The sequence below is a fragment of the Prionailurus bengalensis genome, chromosome A3 (genome assembly GCF_016509475.1).
Source record: "Prionailurus bengalensis isolate Pbe53 chromosome A3, Fcat_Pben_1.1_paternal_pri, whole genome shotgun sequence".
Classification (NCBI taxonomy): domain Eukaryota; kingdom Metazoa; phylum Chordata; class Mammalia; order Carnivora; family Felidae; genus Prionailurus; species Prionailurus bengalensis.
Genome location: NC_057354.1, coordinates 120,450,325 through 120,468,074, shown reverse-complemented (window position 1 = coordinate 120,468,074; position 17,750 = coordinate 120,450,325). Strand labels below are relative to the sequence as shown.

The 17,750-nt window shown below is 42.5% G+C and overlaps 1 protein-coding gene across 16 annotated transcripts in view; it reads right to left on the bottom strand.

Moving 5' to 3' along the window:
• Positions 1-17,750, bottom strand: part of DTNB (dystrobrevin beta) — a 243,457-nt gene that overhangs the window by 33,752 nt on the left and 191,955 nt on the right. For 8 of the 16 annotated variants that reach the window (XR_006301093.1, XR_006301094.1, XR_006301095.1 and 5 more), the window contains exons 13-16: positions 15,813-15,854; positions 11,064-11,149; positions 10,104-10,217; positions 5,324-5,420 (exon numbers count right to left, since the gene is read on the bottom strand). Coding sequence is in view for 13 of the 16 variants with exons in the window: in XM_043604371.1 (XP_043460306.1) it covers positions 5,324-5,420; positions 10,104-10,217; positions 11,064-11,149; positions 15,813-15,854 (339 nt within the window). In the remaining 3 variants the exon portion in view is untranslated. The remainder of the gene's footprint in view (positions 1-5,323; positions 5,421-10,103; positions 10,218-11,063; positions 11,150-15,812; positions 15,855-17,750) is intronic. The other 8 variants (XM_043604374.1, XM_043604370.1, XM_043604380.1 and 5 more) reach the window with 1 other exon arrangement.

The following is a 17,750-nucleotide window of genomic DNA, read 5'->3' as shown; positions in this document are numbered from 1 at the left end:
TTCTTATGCATAAGGCCCTGGAAACCTGAAGACAAGATGTGGTCTCTGTCTTTTAGAGCCTCACAGTGACGGCGGGCAGAGTGGGTACTTGCCAACTCTCAGCTATCACAACGCACCCCTGGGCGCCGCGGGAAGAAGCACAGCAAAGACGAGAGAAACACTTCTGAGTCTGTCTCTCCGTGGTCCTTTGCTCTTCAGCTACTCTGTCTTTTTTTTTTTTTTTTCAACGTTTATTTATTTTTGGGACAGAGAGAGACAGAGCATGAACGGGGGAGGGGCAGAGAGAGAGGGAGTCACAGAATCGGAAACAGGCTCCAGGCTCTGAGCCATCAGCCCAGAGCCCGATGCGGGGCTCGAACTCATGGACCGCGGGATCGTGACCTGGCTGAAGTCGGACGCTTAACCGACTGCGCCACCCAGGCGCCCCAGCTACTCTGTCTTTTAATGGGCCTTTTTGCTTCTTCTTTCTCTGCCTCATCATGAGTAACTGTGGTCAGGGAACCTCTGCTCTTTGCCCAGGGTGTGCAAATCTAAAAGCTGCTGCGATGGTTCTATTTAAATCGGATCCAGCCGTGCAGGCAGTCTTTACTGAACATGTGTGTAGGAAGTCTTAGGGACGGACGGGTGCTTCTGCTTTTACAGGGTCTGCAGATCTGGGGCCAATGGTAAGAATGGTTTCAGAAAATCCAACCAGTTACAAAAAGGAGAGAGGAAGTAAAAAAAAATTGGAAAAAAATAATTTTATTTCTGCAAGGAAGAGACATGGACTAGAAATTAAACAGGCACCAAGAACTCTCTTCCGGAGACTCCAACTGAGCACAAGAAGATGTTCTTCATAATCAGAGCCAGCTGCTAGATGCCTGACCAAACCTATACTCACAGGAGCCCAGGCAAAGAGGGCCTTGAGCGTTAGCTCAGTAAGCCTTAAGAAGTTAGCATCTTAGGGTGCCTGGCTCAGCTGGTAAAGCATGCAACTCCTGATCTTGAGGTCGTGAGTTCGAGCCCCACCTTGGGTGAAGGGATTACTTTAAAAAAATTTAAAAAAAGAAAAAGAAGTTAGCATCTTTCAGTTTTTACATCTGGCACGTGGCTCTGGTCAGAAGGGCTTAGAATTCCACAGCTGGGAAGAGCCTTTCCTTCCTAGCCAGGCTTCCCTGTAAGGCAGAATACTTTTCTCCATTCACTCGGCAGGGCAAAGAGCCATAGGAAGAGTTATTAAACCATTTAAAATGTGTGTTTATTGCTGGCACTAAGTGTTGAAATGGACACTGAGATGGTGGGGGAGGGATGAGGCAATCCTGACAGGCTGAAATTGCAGCTGAGGTCAGAAGACAAGGACAAAAGTTCTCAGGACTGTTTCCAAGACACCTCCCTATTTTTACTGTTTTCTCCAGGCAAGGTAACAGTGCTTTGGCTCAACAGAACAGGGAAATTTCAGGAAGCAATGTTTCCCGTTTGCACGTTTGGGAATTCTGCTATGGATAGTTTGTCCCAGGACATGACATCATGATAATCTGCAGGAGACACATGTCAGGTTAGGACGGGAATGGTGGACAGGGCAGCCTTTTCAGGAGGTAGGGGCCTCTGCTGTGCACTGGGGTTGGCAGAGGGTGGGCTTTGACAACGTGTTACTGAGGATGGTGTTTTACAATTTAAACTCACGGAAGTTACTCAGATAAAGCCTTGAAGGCTCTGCCAACACACTTAACAGGTCAGATACGAGGTCTTAGATATAAGGTTTTTGTTTTCAGTCAGTCAGTCGTGTCAGTAAACACTGACTGATGGCAACTGGCACAGGAGCCAAGGTTGATTTAAAGGGAATAATAATACTTTAACCACAAATCCCAAAGTGCTTATGTCACCTAAAAACATGTGAGACTTTTCCACATGGGGGATGTCTGGCTAGGTGGCCAAAGTAACACCGTAGCTACTGCAGTTATCTACATGATAATTTATATTTTAAACCTCATTTGCAAATGAGGTTGAAATCCAAAACTGCAGAATTCACCTGGTGACTCTGTTTCAAAAGCAATATTAGGAAAATGAAAAATGAGGCAGAAAAATACTGGGGACATGATTTAGAAAGTAAAATACCAACATACAACCACTTCCAGCTTAAATAAGTTTGGGACAGAGGTTATCCATACACATTAATCAGGGGGGGAAATGTAAGGAAAAGATACCTTCTGACCATGGGTACCTGGGTGTCAGTCTGCATCATGCCACCAAAAAACCAAAAATACAATTAAGAAGGTCCCTGAGGGGTGTCTGGGTGGTTCAGTCAGTTAAGTGTCCGACTTTGGCTCAGGTCATGATCTCACAGTTCGTGAGTTTGAGCCCTGCGTTGGGCTCTGTGCTGACAGCTCAGAGCCTGGAGCTTGCTTCAGATTCTGTCTCTCTCTCTCTCTCTCTCTGCCTTTCCCCTGCTCGTACTCTGTCTCTCTCTCTCAAAAATAAATAAACTTAAAAAAAAAAAAAAAAAGAAAGAAAGAAGGTCCCTGGAACTCCTTGGTCTTACTGCCAAATACCTAAATGTGACAGTTAGGAACCAATATTTTCTTGTTAAATAAATGCCTGATTAATTTTTACCCTGCCTTCTTACAAAAGAGGACTTAAGATTATTATTGAATAAATTAATAAACAATGGGAACACTTCATATACATCCTTCTTTAAATTATCATTTTTCAGATAAATAGATAATGTACATAATATTTCACTGAAGCAGTAGAAAGAACTCCCTGTGAAATGGAAATTTACTGTGCAGTGTATTTTAATTTATGAGTATCCCAGACCATGTGGTTTCATTGTCCATTTGACTAAGTGCTTACAGCTGTTTTATGAGAGAATTAAATGCTAGCAGATTGAACATCAACGAGGGCAGGACAGTCCTTTGAAATTAAAATTAGGATTCTAAAGCGTATTTTTATTATGGGTTAGTGAATATATTTTCTTAATAGTAGGAAAACATCTTTGAAATTTTCATGGAAGTCAATGATTCCTACGGGTGACCTTCTAGGAGTGCATATAATACACAAATTAGGGTTGTGCTGTCATCTTTTTAGGAAGCTGGACATTAGAGAGGCATGAAATTTTCAACTGTAAATTCTAATCAATGGGTAAAAAGACAACATTCCTGCTCTGTGTTGCAAATTCTTCCTCCCAGTCTGAATGGCCTCAGCCTATCAGGTAAGTAAATTATAAGGCATTTAAGAAGCCGGCAGGGGATTTTACAAAATGGGGCACAAGGATCCTGCTTATTTTACGAAATTGTAACTGTAAGACAGTAGCTAGAAATACAAAGAAGCTCAGCGTTTGGGATCAGAGTTCCAGGCCTCGGCTCATTCTGCCCAGCCCTTGAATACAAGCATCAGAAGTGAACCAGGTCACAATAATATTCACAGGTCTCTGAACCAGGAACTCTAACGGAGACTGAGGGCGGCACAGTTAACGAGAAAGCACACCGTGGGACTTTGGGGGAAATGCATTCTGACTTCCCTTCAGTTTGCATAAACCTTTTGCCTTTTACAAAAATTACCCTAGGGTATCTTCCCACCTATGTTTGGGCAATGTCTGAAAGCAACTTACTACAAGCAAGTCTGACACAGGCCAGGGATGAGTGGATCCCCTATTATCTCCCGTCTTGCAGGGGACTACCCCACAATGGCAGGACTTTCAAAGCCCCACATGGCTCCAGATGCTATACCGGCCAAATGCATTTAAGTCCCTCTCTGCCATCTTGAGTGGGTGATTGGGTTGGATTAGCTGGATACTTGACAACTATTAGAGGGATCTGGGCCAGGTTTTCTTTAAACAAGACCCATTTAGACACGAAATACTTCTCAAGAGAAATTCCGTTAACAGGGTTAACGTAGAAACACGTCCATGCAAAACGACCCAAATACCCAGGACCAAAGCTAGAAAAAGAGATTCAGCTTAAGACTAAAAGAAGCGATTGTCCTGAGCAAGTCAAAAGTTAGTTGTTGTTTTTTTTTTAATGTTTATTTATTTTTGAGACAGAGCATGAGCAGGGAAGGGGCAGAGAGAGAGGGAGACACAGAATGTGAAGCAGGCTCCAGGCTCTGAGCTGTCAGCACAGAGCCCGATGCGGGGCTCGAACTCACGAACTGTGAGATCATGACCTGAGCCGAAGTCGGACGCTTAACCGACTGAGCCACCCAGGCGCCCCAAAAGTCAGTTTAAAACACAAACGCTACATTTACCCAAGTTGCTAATACCACTTGCTTCACTATGAAGGGACTCGTTTAGCATAGAGAAGTTGAAGAAAAGTCTCCAAGCTGATGTTTCCTTGAGCCGCACTGCTAGTCTGGACCCCTGTCACTCACACACTCACACTCACAGATTGTGATGCAGCACAATCACTGGGCTAGACAGTTATATTTATCTCCATTTCTCCTTTAGTTTCTTCCCTCTCTGATCCGCTCTACATATTTTCCCAAACTATTATTTCCCAAACCGTCAGTGACTCTCTTACCACAGGATTCAATCTACTCCCCTCAGCCTGGCTTTTGAGGTAATCCACACTTTGTGATTTCCACTCTGGCTGCGAACTCGGTGTGGCACCACAAAATACAGTGGTTTCTCAGCACAGACACAGAGACCGAAGGAACTAACAGCAGGAACAAATGTATTCTGGTCTTGCTGCTACATATCTGGGTAGATATTTCTGTGGAGTGCCAGTCAAACTGTCCAGGTGAGGACACTTAAATGCCAAATGTGCCTTTCTCTCCTCTGAGGTATAGGGGCTGCGATATATTTGTTGCATGTTGTAATATGTCAACAAAGATAGTGACATCTGAATCATTCCAAATTTATTCAAGCCCCAAGATAACAAACATAGAGCTGGGATGCTCTTTTGTTCCTCCTAATAAAGTTATTCATTAGAATTAGTCTGATTAGCTTGGTCTGCCACGATAATACTTACTAAAACAGGACTCTTGATCCTTCTTGAGTATTTAGGCGAAATATTTGAAAATTTGTTTTAAAAGAAACTTCAAACAGTTGAGAAACATTTGTTTACATATAGTTAATATCCTATTTATAAACCCGCCTACCACTATTTAAGGACATGACGCTAACTCCAGTTACTCATTTTTTATAATCAGGCTTTACACTAATTAGATGACTTTATGGAGTCGTGTCTAACTTTACGGGCAGAGCCATTTAAGCCTTTAGCGGCACCCTGCTCAGGCAGAACGGCAGGGGTGGGGGAGGGCGGCAGCAGCTGAACTGGAGGTGAAGGGGAACAAGCGGTGGGAGGGAGGTGGGGGGGGGTGTGGGGGAGCGGCCAGGGCTCTCTCTTACCTTCAGCAGCTTCATCAGCCCCTCCAGCTGAACCATCAGCTCGCGCCTGCTCTCCTGCAGTGCCGACATTCTCTGCTCCAGTTCATCTTTCCTTTGCCTGTCCGAGAGGAGAAGCCCATCCGGAATGAGGCTCTGAAGACCAAGGGACCCTCAAGGTAGGGTCTAAGCCTAGGCGAAATGGGCTTCAGACCCGATTCCGCTATTTACTGGGGTCTGCGATGCTGAGCGAGTCACTGAACTTCTGATACCTTATGTAGAAAGTGGTGATAATATCTGTTTTGCTCACTTTCCTGTTGTGAGAATAGTATGTAAAAATACTTTGGAAAATGCACATGGCCATATACAGAACAAAGCATGATTAATATCATTGTTAAAGTGATTTTAAAAATTCCTCAGGAAGTCAATTTTAGAAAGATACATGAAACGAGTCTGAACTTAAATTGATAGTGGAGAAAACGTATGAAAATTGCTCAGGGGAAACAGGGTTCAGTAGCTGATGCTTCCAGCACCAGATGCCAGCCTCAAGAGTGAGACTGACACCAGGGTGGCTCTGTGTCTGAGAGAATTCACTTTTCTCCGAGGCCAGGTTTCGCGTCAGTTCTAGCTCAGTAAGTCCAAAACCGAACCTAAGACTTTAGTCCGCAAATGGTTCTCTTTCCTCATTTCTTCTAGCTGTCATGGCTGAAAACCTCCGTCCTCTTCGATACTTTCCTGCTTATACCCTATATTCAGTCATCCGACTTAGATGACTCTTTCCTAGAAATGTATGTGTCTTTCTCTCCCGTCTCTCACTTTATCCAAGCACGCCTTATCTCACACGTGCAATGGTCTCTTAGCCTGATTAATCCTGATTTCATCTGTTATGGTGAAGTGGAATAGAAATCAAGAGGCTTGAGGCCCACCATTTACTAAATATTGCAACCTTGGACAAGTCACTTAACCTGTAAGAGCCTCAATTTTCTCTTCACTAAAATAGGACTAATTACAAACAACTATGGCAATATCTGGAGGATCAAATAAGACCATGGGTATGAAAGATAAAATCAATGGCACCTATTTCCTTTTAGTTTTTCACTGTGGTTGTTAGAAAAGTTTTTAATTACATGTGTGGCCCACATTCTATTTCTATCAGAGTGCTGCTCCAGACCCCACCTGCATGCCTATCCTTAGTGCCTCACCTTCTATTCCCTTCCACGTCCGGATGTCCAGCTGATGGTTCACTTTTCCTTAAGCAGATCCTGTCATTTTACGAATCCCGGCAATTCCCCAACTTCTTCCAAATATTATTCACTCCTTAGTGTCCCACCCAAATGTCACTCTTCCCAGGAAGCTACTCCTAATTACTTCAGCAGGTATCAGATCCTGCTTAATTAATCACTACAACAACTGGTGCTCCTGTGGCACCTCATTTATTTTACCTTGCATCGCTGTCATACCTACCATGAGGCAAAATCCTTGAGGTCAGGGGATGAGTCTCACTCATCTTTGCATGTATTGAATGATTAAGAGAATATCACATCCAGTACGTACTCAATTAACATCTAGTGAAGTTAACACCATCATTGTTTGGAATCCTCCAAGGATTTCCACTCACCTATCACTTAAGGCTCTCCAGAATCTGGTCTCAATTCGTCAACTAATTTTATCTCCCATCACTGGCACTCTAAAGATTAATTCAATGGACGCCTGAAACAAATTCTTAGTTCTAAGACTCTTTCCCTTCTCTGAAATGTATCATACTTCATTGGGGGATCATGCTGAACCCCAACTCCACTTCTAATCTGAAATGTTTTGTCCCAGACTCCATCCAAATCAACCCTACCTTCCATGGCCTAGCTCAACTTCCACCACCTCCATGGGTCTAATTGCTTCTAGCCTCTCTCTATATTTTCATACTTAGATTTCTTATAGCGCAATGCCCATACTATTTATTAACACTATATAATATTAGTTAACTGACCAGAAAATTCTTTTATGTTTATTTCCAAAACTAGATCACAAACCTGTAAGACGGAATCATTGTTTTCTAGTCTTCACGCTCCCTAAATTCCCAGCACAGGTATAAATTCGATAAAGAAAAACCGACTCATTCGATTTTCTAGAGAGCCTTTCTTCTCTGAACTTCTAAGACTGGATGCGGTACTCTTTCCCTGTGCTATGCACAACCAAATAATCACACTATGTGGTGACAATGAAGGAACTATATGTAGCTGCAGCAACAACACGGAAGGACCCATGCTGTCCTTCTACTGTCCTAAAGCGTAGTACTGAAGGGGGGGGAAGGTTCCACTCTATGCATATAACAACGTTTCTATAAAGCGCAAAAAACAAAAAGCAAAACCAAACACTTTATTATGTGGGAATACACACACATTTGATGATAGATACTGTTTAAAAAGCAAGACAACGATAAACCAAATTCTGGATAGAGGAGAGCTCTGTGGGGAACGTGGAAGCAAGGAAATGGGCCTGGGGGCATTTACACACACGACATGGTTTTAACAACACATGACAAAGGTGTGGGTTCATGGGTATTCATTTTATCTTTATGCTTCATATCTTACACATTTGTCATATATATTATTGAAATGAATATACCATTTAAAAATAACAGTCATGGGGCGCCTGGGTGGCTCAGTCGGTTAAGCGTCCGACTTCGGCTCAGGTCACGATCTCGCGGTCCGTGAGTTCGAGCCCCGCATCGGGCTCTGTGCTGACAGCTCAGAGCCTGGAGCCTGTTTCAGATTCTGTGTCTCCCTCTCTCTGCGACCCTCCCCCGTTCATGCTCTGTCTCTCTCTGTCTCAAAAATAAATTTAAAAACTTAAAAAAATAAAAATTAAAAATAACAATCATGGGGGAAAGACACAATTCATAACCACTAATCCCAAGAATGAAATTCTCTATCTCGTTTTATTACACTAGCTAGGTACCTGGCAGTTCCTGGATTCGTATATATTGATCAAAACCAGAAGGATGTCAGATACGTAGAAATGAATCTTGCCCTTTATGTGTCTTTTGATAAACAAAAGTTCTCAATATGAATATAGATGAATTTACCAACTTCTTTCACGGTAAGTGATTCTGAGAAACTATTTTCTATTCCAAAATCCTAAAGAAATTCTCTCACATTTTCTTCTAAAAGTTTTAAAGTTTTGTCTCCATGTTTAATCCATCTGGTAGTGTGTTCTGTATATAGTGTGAAGTGGAGAGCCAATATGTTTTGTCTGTGTGCATAAGCAATTGATCCTGCACGCTTACCAAATAGTCTCTCTTTCTTTAGTGATAACAGAAGCTGCTTTTCAGATTAAACACTTCCGGACTTTTCAAGATTTAGACCCTCCTCAGATTTAGGGTAAATTCTTGCTTCTTGCTGCCTACATGACATCCCTGGGCTCAGCCCTCTGCCTACTAAATCTGTGACATTTTCCAGACACTTCTGGCTGAATTAAGGACTTTTAGTGATCCCACTTCCAGCAACAGTTAAGATTGGAGTATAATCATTTTTTGCTTTGCTAGATATAAAACAGTTACTTGTGCCTGGGCTGTGGTGAGGAAAAGGGAACAGTTGTATCTTACGCCGAGAGTTCAGAGTTAACACTGGGACTGAGTCAGCTGCACATGCTCTCCCAGACTTCGGAGAGTAGCACCAAGCTGCTAACATCCCAGACATGCAACGGAGGGCCTAGGAACCAAATCCTCAAGCCCAATTAAATTTAGGAACTAAAATGAATTTTCAGAAGAATGGGAATCTCTGTATCTCTAATGATTTTCATCTGCACAGTTTAAATTCTTTATGACTTATTTATTGATGATATAAATCTAGAAAGAAAGACAGTTATAGAAAAACAATCATCTCCATTCTCTAGGAGAAGAAATGATGGTTGAGAAGCTACATGACCTAAGCCAAAGGAAGAATTACAAAAGGATATTCGGCTATGCAGAACCCCAGATGATGGCACATTAAAAATCAACTGTGCAATGTCAAATGTTACAACCTACACAGAAAGGATACTCTTTGGACATCTAGAGGTCTGGTGAGAAGCCAGTCACTAACTTAGCGTCCAAAAAATGTCTGCATTTACCAAAGAGTACACACACATCTTTTTAAGACTTTATTAGGAAATAAGATCCTAATAACTTTGATCAGATCACTCTCATGTTAAGCTCTTCTGGCAGACTTCTCCATTCACTCCAAAATAGCATCTCAGTGGGGGCCGAAGCAGCTCTCTGCCCGCATTTGGGTCCTGAGCCCTGAGTCTCCGGGCCCCGAGGCCGTTTATATCTATGTCGAAGTGGGAAGGTTCCACAGCGGTGGTGCAAGGGATTCCCACGTGGTTTTGCATCTCAGAGACGTGCCTGTGTAACAAGCACCCTTCCCCTTCAACAGAGTCCTGCTCTGACTGTGAAGCACCGGGAGAATATACTCATAGGACAGAGGAGCATTATTCCTGCCAAGGGTCTTCAAAGTCAGACTAATTAACAAAATAAGAAGACGGATCGGAGCACAGTCTTCTTAAAGCGATCATAAAAGTGTAAACACTGCTCTGCCTGGCGTGGAGCCGGACACTGGTGTTGACCTGGTTCTGCCACGATGGCTGAAGTTCTCAGAATCCAAACACCTGAAGCAGTAACAGGATGACTGGAATGTTTTAACTGTTTGCTCTAACAGGACTAGTTGTATTGAGAAAACAGATTCCATCCTACTTGTTTTGTTTCCCAACACGTAAATTCCTACCACAGACCATCCTTTGCAGACAGTGGTGCAGTATCCCTACTTACCTCAGCAGCCGCAGCTCAGCCAGCAACGTGGGGTTCTGCTGGGCCTTCTCGGGGGTGGGCTGGGAAGCCTGCTCATGCTCCAGACGGAGACGCTGAATCTCTTGCAGGATCTCCCTGGAGAGGCCAGATGAAAGAAAGTTGGCTGCACAGCGCTTCACAGCTCTTTCCTGTCAGGTCTTTTTATTCTAGAACAGCCTCCACCAATCTTGTTCTGACTGCTTCCAAATGACCGAGATGTGGAATAGCCACCTTCTTGATATTTCCACACTTCATATTTCCTCAATGAAACAATCTTTTGTGGTAAAGAAAGTCATATAAACACTCTTCTCAAGAATTTGAAAAATCTCCACTAAAGGAAAACAGCCACTAGAAGACTCTTTCTTTCTAGGGAAAGGAAAAACGAACTCCCTGCAATCTCTGAATGTGGGTCCTATGCTAACTCCCCCCATCTCCCTTCTTCCTCTTGAGCCCCCGAGTGATAAGAGCTGCCATTTCTTCTTCCAAAACCTGTTACTTTACATCTAATCTCCTTGTCCCGGTTTCTACTATTCAGGGCATACTGGTGTGCCGTCTGGTGTCTGTGACTTTAAATGGCTTTGTGGGGAGAGAGCAGACAGTCACATACAGCACAGTGGGCCAGGATAAGATGACCAGATAAAGTGAAAGAGGGGTGGGGTGGAAAAGGAAATCATGAGAGGGGAGCTGGTAGGTGGGAGAAGGCAAGGGAGAAAGAATCCATGAGGGCACAGGAACAGGGCTTTGGGCTACCAGAATGTACAGCATGCAGAGATCTCCAAATCAGAGTAGGGGCATTCCCAATGAGTTGGTCTGGCCTATATTCACTAAGGTGGGAATCCTCCTTCATGGTCAAAATACAACTAGTCTGCAAGGAAAAGGAGAATCAGATACTCACATGACAGTCTTGGACTTTAGAAACTGGCTTGGCCTCTGCATTCTTACCTGTTTTTGTTTTCCAGTTCTGCAATAAGCTGTCTTTGTTGTTTGTTGGCATCAAAGTTAAAGCTCAAGTCAGTAGGAGGACGGGTCTACAGTGAGAAGAAAGCAAAGGGTTTTTTTGTTTTTTTTCTGTGTGTGTGTGTGTGTGTGTGTGTGTGTGTAATTAAAATATATCCAGAAACTTAGACTACTGATTTTTTAACAGATTTTTGGGGCACCTGAGGCTCAGTCGGTTAAGTGTCCAACTTTGGCTCAGGTCATGATTTCACAGATCGTGAGTTCGAGCCCCACGTTGGGCTCTGTGCTGACAGCTCAGAGCCTGGAGCCTGCTTTGGATTCTGTGTCTCCCTCTCTCTCTGCCTCTCCCCCACTCATGCTCTGTTTCTGTCTCTCTCTCTCTGTCTCTCACTCTCAAAAATAAACATTAAAAAATAAAACAGATTTTGGAGGTACAATTTACATACCATAAAATCCACCCGTTTTAAGTATACCATTCAATGAGGCTTAGTAAATTTATTTATTTATTTTTTATTTTTTTTAACGTTTTATTTGAGGCAGAGAGAGACCGAGCATGAATGGGGGAGGGGCAGAGAGAGAGGGAGACACAGAATCGGAAGCATGCTCCAGGCTCTGAGCCGTCAGTCCAGAGCCCGACGCGGGGCTCGAACTCATGGACTGCAAGATCGTGACCTGAGCTGAAGTCGGCTGCTGAACTGACTGAGCCACCCAGGCGCCCCAAGGCTTAGTAAATTTAAACAGTTGTGCAACCAACCACCACAGTCCAGTTTTAGAACATTTCCCATCACCACAAAAAATCCATCATGCTGGCTTGCAGTCAATTGCCACTCTCATCCCCAACCACAGGCAACCACTGACGTGCTTTCTGTCTGCAGTTTTGCCTTTTCTAGAAACTTCATATATATGGAATCATACAACATGTGGTCTTTAGTTTCTGGCTTCCACTAAGCATGCTGTTCCTGAGGTTTGTCATTGTTGTTCGATGAATCAGGAGCTCCTTCCACCTTACTGCTGAATAGTATTCCACTGTTGCCAGCTTTTGACTGTTACAAATGAAGTTGCTAAAAATGATCATTTACAAGTCATTGTGTTGATACGTTTTTATTTCTCTTGAGTAAATACTTGGGAGTGGAATTCCTGAGTTATCTGATAATTCTGTATTTAATATCCAAAAAAAATTTTTTTAGGGGCGCCTGGGTGGCTCAGTTGGTTAAGCAGCCAACTTGGGCTCAGGTCATGATCTCACGGTCCGTGAGTTCGAGCCCCGCGTCGGGCTCTGTGCTGACAGCTCAGAGCCTGGAGCCTGTTTCGGATTCTGTGTCTCCCTCTCTCTGACCCTCCCCCGTTCATGCTCTGTCTCTCTCTGTCTCAAAAATAAATAAACGTTAAAAAAAAAATTTTTTTTAAATGTTTATTCATTTTTGAGAGAGAGAGGCAGAGTGCCAGTGGGAGAGAGTCAGAGAGAGGGGAGACACAGAATCCGAAGCAGGTTTCGGGCTCCGAGGTGTCAGCACAGAGCCTGATTTGGGGCTCGAACCCACAAAATGTGAGATCATGACCTGAGCCTAAGTCAGACGCTTAACTGACTGAGCCACCCAAGTGCCCCTGTATTTCATATTTTAAAAAAATTTTTTTTTAATGTTTATTTATTATTGAGAGGCAGAGCATGAGCATGGGAGGGGCAGAGAGAGGAGGCGACACAGAATCCAAAGCAGGCTCCAGGCTCTGAGCTGTCAGCAGAGCCCAAAGTGGGGCTCAAACTCACAAACCGCAAGATCATGACCTGAGGTGAAGTCGGACGCTCAGCCGATTGAGCCACCCAGGCGCCCCCTGTATTTAATATTTTGAGGTACTATGAAACTGTTTTCCAAAGTAGCTGTATCATTTTAGAATCCCACCAACAATGAATGAGGGTTCTGAATTCTCCGCATCCTGGCCAACATTTGTCATTGTCTTTTTTCTTTCGTTGTTTTAACCATTCTAGTGCATGTGAAATATTTAACTGTGGGTTTTTTGAGATATGATTTACATACCATGAAATCCACCCTTTTGAAGTGTACAATTCAGTGGGCTTAAGTATATTTACAAGCTTGTGAGATTATCACCATTAATTCCAGAACATTTCATCACCTCAAAAAACTCCCCCGTACCCATTAGCAGTCATTCCCTATTCCCCCTCCACTCACACCCTGAGAACTGCTAACCTACTTTCTATTTCTATGGATTTGCCTACTCTGGATATTTCATATAAATGGAATCATGATCTTTTATGTCTGGCTTCTTTCACTCCGCAAAATGTTTTCAGGGTTCCTCTGTGTTGTAGCATGTAGCAATACTTCCTTTTTTGTTGCTGAATAATATTCTGTTACATGGATATACTACATTTTGTTTATCTATTCAACAGCTGATGGGCATTTGGGTTCTTCCCACTTTTTGGCTGTTTTGAATAATGTCATTATGAGCATTTGTGGACACGTGTTGTGTACTGATAGGTTTTCATTTATCTTGGGTATATATCTAGGAGTGGAATTGCTGGGTTATACAGCAAACACTTTCCCAAGTGGCTACACCATTTTACATTCCCGTTGGCAATGTATGAGGGTTCCGTTTTTTCCATACCCTTGTCAACACTTGTAATTGTACATCTTTTTGATCATAGTCATCCTAGTGGGTGTGAAGTGGTATCTCACTGTGGATTCAACTTGCATCTTCCCTATGACTAATACATTGAGCATGCTTTCATGTGCTTACTGGCCATTTGCATATCTTCTCTGGCGAAATCATTTGTGGTTATGATTTGCATATCCACTGACATTTCTGACCCTTGTTGCCTCCTTTAAGAATATGAAAGCCAATCAACACAAACTAGGAAAATGGATAAATAGATGACGTTTCCCTTTTTTTGATTAACCAGAACAGAAGCCCAAAATGAAGGCTCTGAGATGGCTATGTTTCACGCTCCACATTCTTGGTTCTGCCCAAAACATGACCTACCATGAAGCAGAAACCTTGTTTCCTGTCTAGAGCTTAAAGATGCAATAAATAGTTCTTTTCATGTGGCATTTCCTAAATAAACAGGGGCAAAACAGCATAGCAAATGTGGGTGGGAGGCTTTTTTACCAAATATTTTTTTTCTTAAAAGAAGGAAAAAAGGTGATGTTTCTTCCTCTAGAGTGGACCAACAGCCAACTGAACAAATTTTCTATATTCTTTTCAGACTCTTGTGAGAGCCAGAGCTGAGCCTCACAAAAGTGGCTTGCCTGAGACTAAATCTGCTGTGAATAACAGATTTCCAGTTCTTGAAAACTGGAGTTGAAGCGAATGGCTCCTTATTAGTGTGAGATTGGGGAAAATTTGGATGAGGAAACGGACTCTCAAAAGGAACTGGCTTCATCATGGCAAACAAACAAAAACCTCATAGTATTTCATTGGAGATTTCTAAAGAATCTTTTTAGTTTTGAGTTACTGCAAGGCTGAGGCTTCTTTCAAAGAAGAGGTTAACACAGGAATCAAGAGTTATTATCAGCAGTTCCTAACCAGGAGAGATTCTTTGGCACCAAGAAGTATTGTTACTCAAGTACAAAGAAGTGCGGGTCAAAGACTTCTATCCTGAGGCAGCAGTTCCAGCTGGAGCTCAGGGCCTCTCCACCTGGAGATGACAACAAGGAGAGCCCCCAGTGGTAAGTGTTGATGACGGCTGATTTCCCCCAATCAAATGTGAAACACAGTCACGTTACATTAAATAACAGAGAAACTTGGGACTGTATTTATTTACTATCTTAAACTTCACAATGCTCCTTAAAAGAAAAAAAAAAAAAACAAAACCCAGGTCTCTCTTCCTAAAATAACTCTAGGATACTGAAGGGAACAAGACAGAAAGGGAATTATTAGTTCACAAAGACATGGAATACTTTAACCACAAGAGACCTAAAGATGATTTCTTTCAAAAATTAACAAGTTTGTTCATTTAGTCAACGAATATTTCCTGAGCACCTACTATGTGCTAGGAACTAGGATGCATTAGTGAATAAGATACAGCCCCACCTTCAGGTAGCTTACATCATGCTGGGAGAGAAAGATAAGGAACCAAAGACAGTATATACCATCAGTAGTGATAGATGCAATGAAGAAATACAGGGTCATAAAACAGAGTGAACTGAGACAGAAGACTCTTTTTGAATAAGGTGGTTATGAAAAGGCTCTCTGAGACTCAGTGAAGCGGGGAAGCTAACCGGGTGATGATCTGAGGGATGGGTGTGCTAGGTAAAGGCCAAGCAAGGCCTGCAGCTGCTTCATCTGGGTGTGTTTAGGTCAGCACTGATGGAGTGGACGTGGGCTTTGGTGAAAATGGTGGCTGACTCTAGGAGATGACCCCGGGACCCTGATCGCCAAGGGCCTTTTAGCCTTGGAGGAGAGTTTCCATTTCATTCTGAATGTAGTATGAAGCCACTGTAGGGCTCTAAACAAGGAAATACAGAATCAATTCCAAATACTGTAGGTACATACTCAGCCTTCAAGGAGGTGGAGCTTAACACTCACTCCTTTAGCGTGGGCTGTCCGCAGAGACTTCTTTCCAAAGAGACAGTGTGGAGACAGAGGGGAAGAGTAACTTTATGTTGGAGAAACCTGACAAACACTACCTCAGCCAGGTGATCAAGGTCAACATCAACAGTGATAGATAAATGATGTTGACGCTATGTACCCCAGGTACAATGGAAGAAAAACAGAACTTACCTCCTCTTTCTCCTCCTCCTCCTCCAAAGCCATAACTTGAGTCTAATCATGAGAAAAACATCAGACTAATCCCAAATAAGGGACATTCTACAATGCATTTGACTAGTACTCGTCAAAACTGTTAAGGTCATCAAAAACAAGTAAAGTTAGAGAAACTGTCACAGCCAAGGGGAGCCTAACAGATATGACAGTTAAATGTAATGTGCTATCCTGGATGGAATTCTGAAAGAGAAAAGGGACATTAGATAAAAACTAACAAAATCTGGGGTGCCTGGGAGGCTCAGTCGGTTGAGCGTCTGACTTTGGCTCAGGTCATGATCTCGTGGTTCGTTTTGAGCCCCGCGTCGGGCTCTGTGCTGACAGCTCAGAGCCTGGGGCCTGCTTCAGATTCTGTATCTCCTTCTCTCTGCGCCTTCCCCGCTCATGCTCTGTCTCTCAAAGATGAATAAGCGTTTAAAAAAAAACCCAAAAACTAACAATCTGAATAAAGTATGGGCTTTGGGTAATAATAATGCATCAATATTGGCTCATTAATTGCAATAAGCATGCCATGCTAATGTTAAGATGTTAATAAGAGGAAAAACAGCATAGGTTATATAAGTCTGTGGTAGCTTGGTAATTTCTCTGTAAATCTAAAAGTATTCTATAATAAAGTTTATTACTGTAGTGGGATAAGAATGGAAGTAGAGAGGCTAGTGAGGAATCCTAAATTTTGCTGTTTACTCACTATGCAGACCTTGACTTATTTCATTTTCCTACACCTTTATTTTCTCAGCTGTAAAATGGGAATATTTACAGAAAGAGATGTGAAGAGGACCACTTAGCATTCTCTTAGATTTAGGTAATCTCAGAGAGCCCCATCATCTTTAATGAGATGGAAATACATCTGAAAAATACAGGATAAAAACAAGATCCCTCTGTGTAAACCTGGGCAAATTTTTAAAAACCAAGGAAAGCCAATGCAGTCAGCAAACTGCAATCTGGTAGCATGCATTTCTGAAGCCTCCTAAAAAAGGGCTGGCGGCTTCCCATCTGTATGAGCTTGGCAGGAGGAGTTCCAGAGAGATGTGCCTGATATCAGCTACGCTTTCTTCATACTCCAGCGGCACCCTCCCATCACCCCAATCTCACTTAGACTAACTAGAAGACTGTGGATTACTAATCCTCTCAAAAACCCAATGACTTTTAGGGCAGTGGTTCCCTAGCTAGCTATACATTTTTGTTTACAAAAAGTTTTGTTTTTCCTTTTTAAATAAAAAAAAAAAAAAAATCAATGGGCTCTAAACACAGAGATTCTGATTCAGTAGGTTGGAAGCAAAGCCAAGGATCTCTACGTTTTAAATGCTTCACACGATTATAGCATGTACCCACGTTTGATAATTAATTACTATTCTACAGGGGCTTTGAGTCATTAAATGTGTGCAAAACACCACATGGATACTGTTGATCTTTACTTGCAAGAAGCCATAAGGATATTTCTGGAATGGTGCATGCCTGGAGCAGTCGATGTGATGATAAGGCTGTGAAGGCTGGGCTATCTGAAAAAAAAAGCTTCTTGAAAACATGTTGGGTGGGATGACAACAAAATGTTTCCCCTTCCTTTCACATTTCTTCCAAGTCTTCCATAAGGAATTTCACATTTTTCATAAAGAAAAAAACTTAAAAAATAAAGAAACAAAAAACTCTCCTCTGATTACATCTAGTGTTGCTGATGTTTGTGATGAAATTTTAAGAATTTGCTCTTATTACTATGATTTACCACACACTGTAGTTTTTTGTTTGTTTGTTTGTTTTTTTTAAAGGAATTTAGGCACTCCAGGAAAACAAATGAGCTCTCCTGGCTCATCTAAACAACCTAGAATTTCTTTGTTCAAGGGTCAGCCTGAAGAGGTTTCCAGTGGCCATGTTGTCAACTAAAAGAGAAGGGATAGCTCTGAC